This window comes from Artibeus jamaicensis, unplaced genomic scaffold (assembly GCF_021234435.1).
Source record: "Artibeus jamaicensis isolate MK-2021 breed Jamaican fruit bat unplaced genomic scaffold, CSHL_Jam_final contig_490, whole genome shotgun sequence".
Lineage (NCBI taxonomy): Eukaryota > Metazoa > Chordata > Mammalia > Chiroptera > Phyllostomidae > Artibeus > Artibeus jamaicensis.
This window is the reverse complement of record NW_026521861.1, coordinates 2,393,455-2,406,956: the sequence shown is the minus strand read 5'-3', so window position 1 is coordinate 2,406,956 and position 13,502 is coordinate 2,393,455. Positions and strand designations below refer to the sequence as shown.

Sequence of the window (13,502 nt, the reverse complement as noted above, 5' to 3'; positions counted from 1 at the left end):
GTGTACACTGCCACACTGTAAACACACCGGGCAGCAGAAGGGCGGCTTATTGAATTTAATGCCCTAGCAAAGGTCAGCTTTTAGAAAAAGCCAAAAATGGCTGGAATCTTTCCTGATAGCTCCTCAATCAGGCCTTGGATCCAGGCAGATGTGTTTATTTTTTCAGAGGGAGTTCCTGAGGACCCATCTCAAGTTCACTGGGCACATCCCCTCCCATCTCTCTCCTGTGCCCTCAGAGGCCTCCCTCCTCCTCCCCAGGAGGTCACTGCCCCAGGTCACCCAGGTGGGCAAGGAAACTCCCTGTAGCTCGTGGCTGGGAAGGGAAGAGCCAGGCCCCTACTCCCTCCTCTCCTGGGCTTGAGTGTGAGGTGCCTTTCTTACAACTAACACTGCCTTTCTCTGCCCATTTCCCTCCAAGGATGGCATGAACTGGGTCTGCAAAAATGTCATTGCAAAGAAGAAATAAAATCTGGACGAATGGAAACGCAGGAGCTTCGGGAGCTGAATTCTGTCCTGAAAAACACTAATTTGCTGCTTTCTGACCAAATGTTTTTCCATTTGTGTACAGCCACAGCTGTTTGAAGAGGGAACGACACAGTTTAGAAAGAATCCCCATTCCAGCAGTAGATTTAACTGATCTCTGAGGTTCAGTGTCATTTTTCAAATAAAGGAATTATATTATTTCCTCTGCATAATTGAAATAGTATTAAGTGTCTCAAAGCACATGATTAGAAAATGAGATCTTTTAAATGAGCAAGAGATTGCATTGCAGTTCAGACAATTCCAGTGGGCTTTTTTTTTTCCTTTCAAAAAGAGAAAGAAAAAAAGAGGAAGAAGCAGCTTATGCTGCGTTCACTAATTTACTGACCTGTCCCTTACATTCTCTCCGTGGTTTTGAAAACCTACGCAGTGTTTGCTGGTGCTGGGCAGTGATTTTTACCATCAGCTGAGCCAGGGCTGCGTTCTGTCCGCAGGGAAGCTGCTGGGGGGAAGGGAAGGAAGAGCAGATGATTAAACCATCTTGTCATGAGGTAGGAGACTGTATGTAATCCTCACCCTTTGGAGACGGGGGAGAAAAATCCTTTCCTGCAAACAAGTCACCACATAAACATACCCCAGCCCCAGCCTCTCAGCCAGCCACACAGGGAAGCAAATTCTTAACGACTTTTGACTGTAATGACATCTGGAATGTAAGGAGAGGTGGGAGGTTTAATTCCAGAAAAATTACAAGGTCCTTAGAAAGCCCTCACACCGAGGGCTCAGGCCGGCGCGAACAGGCTTTCTCCAGTTCAGTGGAGCAGGGAGCAGCCGACTCTGAGACCAGCCGGCTTCTCCGCGTCCTGTAGAAGAGATTTCCAAAGCTCAGAGAAGTCTGTTTAAATGATCACAATAGGCCGCTGCTATCAGATTTTTAAAATAAATGCAGCCGGCCCGTGAACCTGCTGCACTGAGCAAAGGCAGGCAGATCGATTCTGCGAGATCAGTTTTTACAGTGCTGGCAACTTGGTGGTGTGGGCCGCCCGCGGGCGGCGGGGGTTTGTTGCTGGGAAGAGCACGTGTGATCACGGGAACCATTCCCAGGGAAGCCAGTCACCCCAGCTGCCGGTCCCCACTGCCTCTCTCCAGCAAAATGTGTCCTCTGTTGATTGATTGGAGAGGACTGGCAGGAGACTTCTCCTGCCCCATGTTGCAAAAAGAGCTTATTTCCCTGAGTTTTAAGAAATCCCCAGCTTCAAACATGAAAGCCGGCCAGAGCATCAGCCAGCTCCTGAATTGAACTCTGTTCTGGTGCCTGAGCTGAGGGGTTTTCAGAGAATGAATAAGAGACTGTCTCCAGGCTGGCTGGTGGGCCTGGGAGGCCAGGGCCTTCTGGCCTGGGGAAGTGGTGCTTCCCAAACCCACCCGGGAGTGTGAGCAGACCAGAGAGGCCGCTCCAGCCCCTCTGCACCCAGCTTTTCTGGATGGGGTTGTGCAGGTGAGGCTGCGCATGTCCAGCTTCAAAGGCGTTCTGGGGGAAAGTCATCAATGCAGGCACGAACAAGGGCACCGGGGTTGCTGCGGACAGACCTGTAAGGACTTGTAAAACAAAAGAAGGTGAGGTTTTCTTAAAACTGCTGAGCTAGCTGCTCCCTGCTACCTCCTCTTCTGGCTTCTCTGTCTTACCCAAGCGCCTCTCTCACTTTGAACAGTGGCAAACAGAATTACAAGAAACCGAAACCCCCACCCTGTCAGGCTGCGAATGTGGCTGGAGCACTTGACGATGCGTTTCCCTCCAGATGATGCCCGGATGCCGGCTGAGGGGCAAGACGCCTGCTCTGAGATACGCGATTTGGGAACGTGATACGGAACTTTGACTCTGGCAGTGCATGGTCAGTCTGTAAAACACTTATGTTCTCTTACCACCAACTTAGGGAACTAAGAGTCCTTAGTTTGAAAGAGTCCTTCCAAGGCCTTGGCCAGCAGGCAGAAGCCTCTTGCCCCGCTCTGATAACAGCCTCTGTGAATGTTCAGACTTGCTTTTCAGCTAAAGACACAGTGACATGGTGGGAGTCACAAGTTTTCATCTGCCCTTGAAGCCATGCTGAACCCCCCAGGGGGTTCATGGGGTAGATGAGAGAAGCCTGGAAAATGCAGACTTTGAAAGCTCCCATTTGTAAAAACAACATGCTTTTAAAGTCCCCTTTTTTCTCCCCTGTCACACTCCCACCCCCTGTGGCCATGACCAGAAGACAGATTTTGAAGCTGGAAATGGGATACCTGGTTTCCCATCCTCCCACCCCCAGCCTCACTCTGTGCATCCGAAGGTGGTGCGGGGGGAGGGTCGGCTGGGGGCTGGAGGGCAGGCAAGGCCTGGACAGGGGCCCCGGGCTGTGCACTCAAACCGGTTGTGAGAAAAACTCCCTCCCTCCCCTCCTCCCGACCTCCTCAGTGCGGCTCCTTCTGGCTGGATCCCGGGCCCAGTGCAGCACACCCTTTCCCCTTCACTCTCCCTTGGTTACTATGGAAACAAGGGTGTCATTGATGTGGGCTGAGCTGGGGAACATGTCGGCACACAGCTGAAAGTCAGCGATCGTGCCGGTGGGTAGAAATGTGCTGGGGTGAACGCAGTCCGCGCTCAGGAGGCTGCTGGAAGGACACAGTCCGGCCCCTCCCCTCCTCTCTCCACTTCTCTCTCTCCTGGCTTTGGACAAATTTCTGTATTCCCCTCTGGGCTAGAGCAGTGGCTATTTTTGTGCCATTCTGTGCCCCACCCTCACTGTCGGCTGCTCCTTATCCGGGCCTGGCCTGGAGGGGGACGCGGTGTCACCCTCTCCAGGACTTGTCCCTTAATTCCCTTCAGAGTTTGCTTTGATTTCTCCTTCCTTCTCAGGGGCCAGTTCTTACTTCCTTTTATTTTTAGCTCTGCACTCTGTGTGGTTTCAGGGTTCAGTCCGATCCATCGAAAGTTCTTTTTTTCCCTAGACCCTTTTGAAAACGATAATCAAAGAAATGGACATGGTATTTGGTCATGTGGAAAATTCAATGTATAATTTAGATGTCTGTCAAAAATCCAACAAATAAAACTTAGCTGAAATGAAGGCAGCCTGGAATGTGTTGTGTTCTTTGCTGAAGCTCAGAGAGGCCCCAAAATCTGTTTGTTATTTCAGAGGTTAACATTCCTCAAGGTGCTTTTTTTTCTTTTCAGAAGGATATCATGCTAACCCAATAACAAAAACAAAAAGAGCTTTTTTGTAAGCTCCTCCTCCACGCTAGGCACTTCACACACATCGAGGGCGGCGCCAGTCCCACTTGCAGCTGGGGAAACGGAGGCCCTGGCCTGGGTTGGGGGCTCAACCAAGATCACACAGCTGTTAGTGCAGGAGGGGCCTGGAGCCTGGGTCTGAATGCGACAGCCAGCAGCCACCTCTGGGGGAGGAGGACAGTGCCAGCCCATCTCCCAGTGGTCCGAGCCCCTAATCTTCCAAGCCCATACCCTGGTGTCCTCGGACCAGCACGGCTCCCCTGAGGTTTTCTGTCCCAGGTGTTGGGTGTCCGTGCTCCTCACAGTAGCACAGTCGTATATTTGTAGCATCCTTTGTCCAGACAGGGAAAAAGTGAGAAGACAAGACATCAGGAAAGGCAGGGCTGGTGAAGTTATGCGCAGTTACCGAGTACCGGATACAGGGTCTTCCTTTTAGAGAGGCTTCAGAGGGGGCGAGAGACTTGCCCAAAGTCACACAGTAGGTGGCAGAATGGGCACCCGTCTAGGGTTCTGCCCTCTGGAGAAGAGGAGCTTACCTTCCTCTTTGGCAGCCTCACTTCCTCAGTCTTGAGACTTGCCAGCGCAGCCGGCTGGAGGGCCCACCCGTAAAGGTAAGCGGTTAGCAAAATGGGGGAGCTTGAGGCAGGAGGAGAGAGGAGGTCTAGTGTTGCCAGATAAAAGGCAGGACATTCCGTTAAACTTAAATTTCACACAAACAAGGAATCGTTTTTAATATAAGTATATCCCATGCAATATTTGGGACATAGTTGTAATACTTAAAAAAAAAAGTCATTGTTTATCTGAAATTCAACTTTAATTGGCCGTCTCAGTTTTTTGTTTCTGTTGATTTGCTATACCTGGCATCTCCATTCAGAATGCCCAGCTCTGGTACAATTTAAAAGTGTGTTCTCTGGAGTCAGAGAGACTTGGGGCTCAATCCTTGCTCCTCTGTGGGTCAGCTCTGCCACTGTGGCCACGTCGGCTGGTGTCTTGGAGTGTTGCCTTCTCGTCTGTGGAACGGGATTGAAGTGGCAGGGAGACAGAAAAGCGGTACCATGTGAACAGGACACCCAGACCTGGAGACACGGCTCCCTGCAGTAGGGACAGCCTGCCTCCGTTTCTTGTCCGTACAGTGCGGTGGTGTTACCTTGGGCATTACCCAGAGGATTCAGTAGTTACGCGTGTCCAGTGCACAGCAGGTGCCAAGTTGTTGGTAACTGCTACAGCTGGAAGGAATCCTGGAATCCGGAACTTCCTGGACCCCCGAGTCCTCTGCCCCGCCACCCCCCTCTCACTTGGCTCTAACTTTCCAGGCAACCCACAGGCCAGGCGAGCGGCAGCAGCTTCCCGGAGGTGCTGGCAGCCCCCTCCTCTCCGGGCTCCCTGGGTCACCCCAGCCACACCTCCTGCAATTAGATTTGTAAGTGGGAACACGCTCTTGTCAGAGGCTTCTGATTGGCTCCAGGCAAAAACACAGTTTAGCGCTCAGTCAAGCTGCATTTTAGGGCCTCTGTCTCTCTCTCCCCGCGTTCCCCCCTTAATTGCAATCTGTTCAGTAATTTCCTTTTCCAACACTGCAGAGCACAGAGAAGCTTCGGCACCAGGAGCTGGGCGGGGAGGAGGGAAAGAGAGCCCAGGCTCCCCTCGGTGACTGTGCTGGACCAGCGCCATGTCGGGCTGTGTGTATGTGGTGTGCGTGTGTCCAGAACCCGCCGCACACATGGGCGCGTGCAGATATGGCAGCTCCCCAGGGTCAGTCAGCCCAGGGCGCACTGTTAAGGGGGCACCCACTTGTGGAAGGTAATTCACAGGTGTCATCTAACCCTTGCAACTCCACTAACTATAGGTATTCTCATGCACAGTCCGAGATATGCTCACAGAATTTGACTCACTTGCTCAAGATCACACAGGAAGAATGAGTCAGAGTCAGGATTCGAACCCAGGTCCACTTGACTGCTGGGCCCCAAGTTCATACAATGATACCCTTTTCCCTTTAGGCTTCTAAGCCCAGCAAAGGAGCTAAGGAATCTTCCTGCACAAAGGAACACGGAGAGGTTTCTGTTCCCAGAATGAATAGCAGTGTCCCGGGGACAAAGAGCCTTGGCTAAAAGAAATGAAATATTAATGACAGAACTGCAGCAAGCAAGCTGAGTCGAGAAGGGGCAGGATTCATAGGAGAACGTGCGTGGACACCTAGAGCTGAAAGCTAGAAGGTTGGGCCAGGACTGCCACTGAGCGAAGAAACTGCAGCTCCCGTGAGTCATTCGCTGGTTTGACCCTTTGACTGGCCCTGCAAGCCAGCCATTCCTACCCCTATCTCACCGGTTGAGGAAACCGAGGCTCCCAAAGGTTAAGTCACTTGCCTGGAATCACACAGCCAGGCGGCAGCGTGGCCAGGACTCCTGCCCACCTGAAAGCCCATTTTTCTCCAGGACAGCATCTTGACCAAACGCGGGGCCAGGAGAGGGGAGGCAGTGGGGGGAGGGGTGGAGGGGGCTACTTCTCTCTGTGTCACCCCCTCTTCAGGATCCACAAGACCTTCCCCAGCGTCCCCAGCGGTGACTGCTGCTCTGAAGGCCACCAGCAGAGGGGGCAGAAGGTCTGGGCTCCACCCACACAACAAAGGAAAGAGGCTGAATGGTTGTTGTTCTTTGGGTCCTGGCCTGGTACCGGTAGCCCCATCGGCCTTGGAGCCCATGGGGGCTCCTGGAGGGGAAGGAGAAAGGGCCACTGCAGACAGACGCACGAGGCCACTGTCCACCCGGTCTTTCTTTGCCTTGTTAATGGAATCTGTGTTTCTGAGACGGCACAGGCCTGTCTCCTAGGCCACTGCTGACCCATATGGGAGAGGGTGCCCCACACCAGGGTACCAGGCTTGGCACGAGCCGAGGATCCTTCAGCAGTGTGCCTTCGTGTTGTGTAGGGTCAAAGCTGCACAGCCACACTTGGTGACCCTGCCTGTTACCCCAACCGGACCCCCATCCTGGGTCTGGCACTCAACATGCGTCACCCCCAACACAATCCACACTCCCACGTGGATCACCTGCTCAGGGGAGCTGGAGCCTGGCAGGCAGTCGCTGCCAGGAGGTCGGAATCCCATGAGGTCATGCTGCCATGCCACGTCCATGCCCTTGGAATCTGTCTGGGGGCACAGATGGGATCCAAGGCTTTCAAGCCTGTACGGGCATCCCGGAAGCCACCAGATGACAAGACCGAAACACTTTTCCTGTCTGGATGCCGCAGACGGCTTTTGCAGAGAAGGGGATAAGGAGCTTTGGTTTGTAAGCAAAGCAAGCCATCTTGGGCGGGTGGGGATGTGATCTCGGCCAACTCTCCCTTCAATTCCCCCAGCTCCCACGGGGGTTCAGGCAACACTGTAGGCCCCTTTCCTACCCCGTGACCCCCAGATCCACCAGAGCAGTGAGTTGGAAGGAAGAAAAAGAGGGAGGAAGGGGCACTGAGGGGCTGGGATGCTGATCCAGGCAGGGGTGGGGGGAGGTGTCTGCACAGCTGCAAGCAGCCCCCTACCCCCCGTCTGTGAATGGGCACATCGCCCCCTCCCACCCGCCTGCCACGGCTCCTGAAACAGTTGGTCCTAATGAATGCAAAGCAGGCAGGGCAGCTGTGTGCATTATCCATATGCATGGGGAGGTGTATATTTATCCTCACATCCCACCCCGCCCTGCAGCTGCTGCCATCCCCTATACCAGGAGGGTGAGTGGGCATGAGCGCACAGGCTGCTCCCAGCCCTGGGCCTCCTCTCCTTCCAGCCCTCCCTTCCCAGCCCACGCCCACAGCCTTCACTTGACCCATTTTGGAGGCAGAAGTTGTGTGTGTGTTTGAAAGAGAAAGAGAGAGTGCACACTTCATTTCCCCAGTTGGTGCTTTTGATTTCCTCTGAAGCATCTTGATTGCGGACGTACAATGGCATCTTGCTGCCAGTGCTCCCTCAGCAGCTTCTGGCTCTGAGCCGCCTCCTCCCCAGAGCCGGAGTTTTCTGCTGACTCCAGGGCCCGAGGTGGCTGGCAGGGAAGGAGAACTGATCTGGGCTTCCATGCCTTGGCCTGAGCAGCAGGACCTGCCACATCCCTGCTGGTCCTTGCCCCCTGCCCCTTGTACCCCTGCACCCCTACCTCCCCCCTCACTTGGACCTGCTGCTGCCACCTAGCTGGCCACCTTGTCCCTCCTTCCTGCCCTTGCCTGGCCACATGCCCCCTTTGTTCTGAACGCAGTTCTTCCACTCAGATACCTTCAGAGGCCCTGCTGCTATTGGACACTCAAGGCCAAACTGTTTATCCCATCATTCAAGGCCCCTCTGATCTGACCCCAAACCTTTTTTATAGACCTGTCAATCATGGATTCTCACAAGCACCCTGAGCTTCAGGTGAGCTATCCTCACTGTTCCCCAGCCTCCCCCCGCCATTCTATTTCCCCACTTGTGCTCATAGCCACCTTCTCCCTGAGGTGTCTCCCTCTTCTTTTGTGCTTTTCTCGCCCCTTTGTCAGGCTGTGATTCAAGTCCTGTATCCTCAGGAAGATGGCCTGATACCCTCTAGCTCACTATGAAATGCCCAGAGCCCTGACAGGCTAGGCATTTGGCACTCATTCATTCCTTGATCATTTATTCATTCACTCATTCATTCATCAAATATCTCTTCGGAAAAGGCAAAACACTTACCATGTCTTGTGTCCTGGTCCGGTGCCCTCACGCCTTCCTGTCTGCATCACTCACTGCCTGCCCTTCATTCACCTTTTCCAGCCACACCCACCCTCTTGCTGTTCCTGAAACAAGCATCATCTGCCTCGGGCCACACCTGTGCCCTCTTCCTGGCACGCTCTTGCTCCAGAGAGCCTCGCCTCGCCCCCGCACACTCTGAAGTCTCTTACTCAACGTCCCCTTTTCTGACCACCTCCCTGTGTAAAAACTGCCACGCCCCTCTCTCCAGCAACGTGCCCCACCCCCTCGCCTTGCTTTACGTTCCTGCGCAGGACTTATCACCAACTCACTTTTTTTGATTTATTATTTGTCATCTGTCACTTCTTCATTAAATTATCAGCTCCAAGAAGGCAAAGAGTTTGTCTGTTTTTTCACCAAAGTATCCCCAGTTTAGGAACAGTGCCTGGAATTAGAAGGACCTCGATAATTATGTGTTGAATGAATGACTGAGTGAATGAATGAAGCAGGTACTGTGCTAGGCTCTGAAAGTCAAAGACGACTGACATTTCACGTCCTACAGGGAAATACAGGCTAGTTGGACATGCAAACTGTATAGCGTGTAACCAATGAGTTAAAATGCCAAGTAGGAGCGTTAACTGCATGGGAGTGTGGTGGCGTCAAATGACATAAACACCGCGTTGGCTGTCGGTGCCCGACAGTGAGCCGTGCCAGCCTCAGCCCTGGCACTTCACGTGCATCATCTCATTACTCCTCACTCTGGGGAAGGTGGATGGGCCCACAGAGGAGGCGAGACGCCCCTGCTAGACAATGGGGCAGAGGGGTCAGAAGAGCCAGGGGCCTGGAACCACGTGGGCAGCTAGAGGACTGACGCTAAGCACAAGGTTTTGATGGGTGGAGCCTGGGGAGCCGCAGCTGGTAGAAATGGCATTTGCAGAGTCCCTGTTTGTTAGGCCTTGAGCGGCCCATTTGAATCCAGGCTCCCTCCCTCCTTGGTGCCCTGCAATATGGAGAGTGATGACAACACCCAATTCACAACCAGGCAGCCAGGACACCATATGTCAAATGACTCACTGCCATTTCTTTTTCCAGGTAGACCAGAAGTTCACACTACCATTAACACACAGTTCTTGGAAGCCTGTTCCTTCATTTCACTTCTGCAGTTTTGAGATGTTGCCTGTACCACTATGAACCCCCCAACCTACAAGCTGGAAAATTATACCACTCACCACCTCCCATATCACCCTCTCCTGGCCTGAATGTAAATAATAAAAAATAACTTGCAGACTGAGCAGATGGATTCTCTTTCAAGAAATACCCAATTATTAAAGATCTAGTGTGAGGAGTAATAAATATCCCAGCTCACTGCAGTTGAGAGGAATTAGCCACAAAGCAGTTTAAAAACACTGGTTGCCTGTGGAAGAAACATTCAGACTCCCGGTGCAGAACTCGGGGTTAAGTCCATTGCCAAGTTCTTGCATCATAAATGTCAGGGACAGGGGATGTTAGGGAAGAAGCCCTGGGCTGGGCGTATAAAGGCTTCCCTCACTTAGGGGTATGATTCCTATATACCAGGGAGAATATGGTAAGGCCAAAGTTCTACCCACAACGTTTCTACTTGTTATTTATAAAAGCTATCACTGTAGAAGAAGTGCCTTGAGACCATGGCTGGTGTGGCTCAGTGGATTGAGCCCCAACCAGCCTGTGTCCTGGAAAGTTGCAGGTTCAATTCTCGGTCAGGGCACATGCCTGGGTCGTGGGCCAGGTCCCCGGTTGGGAGCATGTGAGAGGCAACCAATAGATGTTTCTCTCCCTCCATTCCTCTCTCTCTAAAAATAAATGAATAACATCTTTAAAAAGTAGTTAAAATGGTATATTTTTTTAAAAGAGGTTGTACTTTCTCAGTCACTGGAGGAATTAAAACACCCTCCCCTGGAAGGGAAGAAAGCCTCTGGGGTGCAGGCGGGAAGAGCGGGGTGTTGGGAGAAGGAGAGGAGCGAAGGAAGAAACTCTGTTCCGAAGGCCAGCCCCCTGCCGGCCCGGTCTCTAACCTCTCCCCGGGAGCCTCCCACCCGTAGCTGCCTCTGCACCACACTCGTCCGTTTCCCGTTCCCCTCGGAACCGGCGAAGTTCCTGCGGTCTTAGCCCCCAACCCCAGGTCCTCGCCTCAGCACTTTTGCACGGAGGAGAGAAGGGGCAATCTAGCAGAGCCCTCAGTTCCACCCCGCGCCCCTTTAACTCACAGAAACAGGACTCAGGGTTGTAGAACCAGTACCGGGATCCTGGGCTCTAGAGAGCACTGTTTCTAAGCACCTCCGAGGAAGTTTTCCAAAACCACACAGGGAGCCCTGGCGGGTGTAGCTCAATGGATTGAGTGCGGGCCCGCGAACCAACCATGGTTTGATTCCCACTCAGGGCACATGCCTGGGTTGCAGGTCCCAGCACCGGACGCAGGAGAGGCAACCATACATTGATATTTCTCTCCCTCTCTCCTTCCCTTCCCCTCTAAGATAAATAAGTAAAATCTTTAAAGAAATCACACGTGGAGGCCCTCACTTTGTGGGGTCTGTCCACCGGTACCCAGGCATCATCGTCCACTTCTCGTGACCTCTACATCCCCCTCCCTTTCCGTCTTTGTCGGTGGAGGAAGACCGTGACGCAGACCCCCCCACGCCTGGGGGATTTACCGGTTGACGAGGTGGGGTAGGGAATCCCCCAGGGAGCCAGGTCTGGTCCTGAAAGTGTTCCTTGGTTCTTCCCCACCCTCAGATGGGAGAAAATGAAGGTGTCTGAGGAAAGGGCATGGCGACAACAAAGGCAGCTGAGTGGGTGGGTGTGAACCCAGAAGTGAGCTTAGGACGTGGGGTCTCGGGTCTCGGCTCAGAGACAGGGGCCCTGAGCGCTGACTCAGCGGCCTCGGCGGATCGGGGTGTTGCGGGCTGCCCGCCCGCCGCAGCCCTCAGGGTGCCCTTTGAAGCCGGGAGGGGGCTTTGATCTGGGCTCTGCCCTGCTTTCAGCTGTCCCGGCCAGATGCGCTGGGGAAAGGGCAGAGGAGCCGGTCAGCCCCCGGGCCTGGCCGTCCCCCGGTCCCCTGCACCCCTCCTGGGCACGGAGACTGTTTCTGGCTGTTGCTTAGGGCACCTGAGTGCTCCCCCCCACCTTGCAGCTGTTCCCCAGCTGTCCAGCCCCACCCCAAAGGCAGCTGGGAGAGAGGCTGGGGGCGGGGCGCGGGGCACAGCTGCTCCGCTCCCGGCTGGGACAGGGGAGGGCAGCGACATGAAAGAGCTGGGGCCGGCGGGGGTGGCGGGCTCAGGAAACCCCCCGGTGGTCGCCTCCCCGCGGGTCCCCACACATCTGGGCCACAGGAGCCATCGCCCTCTCCACTCCTCCCCGTCGGTGGGGTGGGGTAGACACGCTCTCAACACCCAGCCCTTCCCGGAAAGGGGAGGAGTGATCGCCGCTCGCGGAAGGCGGGAGCGCACCGCCGGGGTGTGAAAGCCGGTATCTCTGAGTCGTTAGCGGACTGAGGCGGAGGGTGGGAGCAAGAGGCGCCTGAGCCCGCACACTAGTGCAGAGCGTGGGAGGCCCCCCACAGCACACCCGCACCTTCTCCAGTGGGCCCTGTGTCCTGAGAGAGCTCCAGCTCTCTTTGGGCCTCCTCTACCCCCCACCCTTCTGGGAGGTGGGTGACAGCTGCTCCTACAAAGCCAGGGACAGCTGGGTAGCTGGGGACAGCTGGATGGGGTTAGCGTCTCCCTGCCTCCCTGGCTGCCCAGGCACCCCCAGGCCGGACTCCAGGCAGCTGGCCGCTTGGCCTACAGCCTGAGTGGGTAATTGTCTAGGGCAGGCTTTCAGGGCTGGGGGTGGGGCAGAGGGCGGAGGGTCCTTCGAGCTCATCCCACCACCTGAGTCTCCTTCCACACCCCAAATCTGACTGATGTACCTGGAGAAAGGACCACCCCCCATCAGCTGAAACAAAACTAGGCCAAGTGGGAAAGAAATTGGGCAGCTTTCTGTCTCGGCTCCTGGCTCTTGGCACAGAAGATGTCCCAGGGTTCCTGACTAGAGAAAGGGACAGTGGAACGGGAACAGATGTGAGCGGAGTTAAATCTCTGTCCACCGGCACCTGCCCCCAGGCACCCTTCCACTGAGGTTTGGAGGGGTACTGTGCCCTAGCCATCTGCCCCCTCTCCTCAGCCCTGAACAGGTGCAGGGGGAGAGAAGGGGACAGGCCAGCTGTTGTCATCCTGCTCCTGGGTCTGGCTCTAAGGGGGAGCAATGGAGGAAGGGTCCACCCCCACCCCCAACGAGTCTTTTTCTACTCCCACAGGACCGGAGGACAGAGGTGCTTAGCAGAATCAAAACTCCGGTTTGGCCAGTCTAAGTTCTCCAATTTGGGCCTGTATATTTCTAAGAGGGGTGCCTAAGCATTGGTGAGACTTGGGACCCCTGGTGCTGTACTTACAACTTGCTCTAGGCTTCCTGAAGTGGGTCTCTCAGGCCCTGATTCTGCTCCAGAAGCTACTATATGGAAAGGTACTGGCTATTTACAACATGAGCAGATCCATGCACCGTTAGGCAACAAACCAGAGATGTTTTTAAAGAGGTCAGCTCCCCTGCAAAAGAGAAGGGCTTCTGGTGTGTCCCATCTCCACCTTCCATCTCAGGGGTCCCTGTGATAAGCAGGACCCTGGACAGTCCCTCATGACTGACTTCTGAAACCCTAGGATGTGTCAGAATTACTGGGGAGTTAAAAGCACAGATTCCTGGGCTCTCAGTGATTCCCACAAAGTGGGGTTCCAGGAATCGGCCCTTTGGATTAGTAAATTCCCAAGACATGTTAGACTCTGAGCTCTGCCTACGGGGATAAAGGTAGGTTGTACTTTCACTTTGCAACCCTACTTCCATGCCTCCCAGAGCCAAAGATCTCCCTACCTGATTTTCCATGCTAAGGGGCCAGAGCCCAGGTTACCAAAGGAAGCATGGAGCTGTGACCCCACCCCCCAATGGGGGTCAAGGCCCAGTTAGACCAAATTTCAAGAGAGGGTCTTGCTTTGCTCCCATGCAGTACACGTGGCTCAATAA

General features: G+C 54.3%; 1 protein-coding gene across 5 annotated transcripts in view; it reads left to right on the top strand.

The window, feature by feature from the left end:
• Window positions 1-9,708, top strand: part of ARL3 (ADP ribosylation factor like GTPase 3) — a 41,307-nt gene extending 31,599 nt beyond the window's left edge. For 2 of the 5 annotated variants that reach the window (XM_053668433.1, XM_037159380.2), the window contains 2 exons: window positions 419-2,094; window positions 2,190-3,578. Coding sequence is in view for 4 of the 5 variants with exons in the window: in XM_037159380.2 (XP_037015275.1) it covers window positions 419-466 (48 nt within the window). In the remaining variant the exon portion in view is untranslated. Of the gene's footprint in view, window positions 1-418; window positions 2,095-2,189; window positions 3,579-5,739; window positions 5,758-9,509 lie in introns of those variants that run through there. The other 3 variants (XM_053668432.1, XM_053668431.1, XM_053668430.1) reach the window with 3 other exon arrangements.
• The last annotated feature ends 3,794 nt before the right edge of the window (window positions 9,709-13,502 follow it).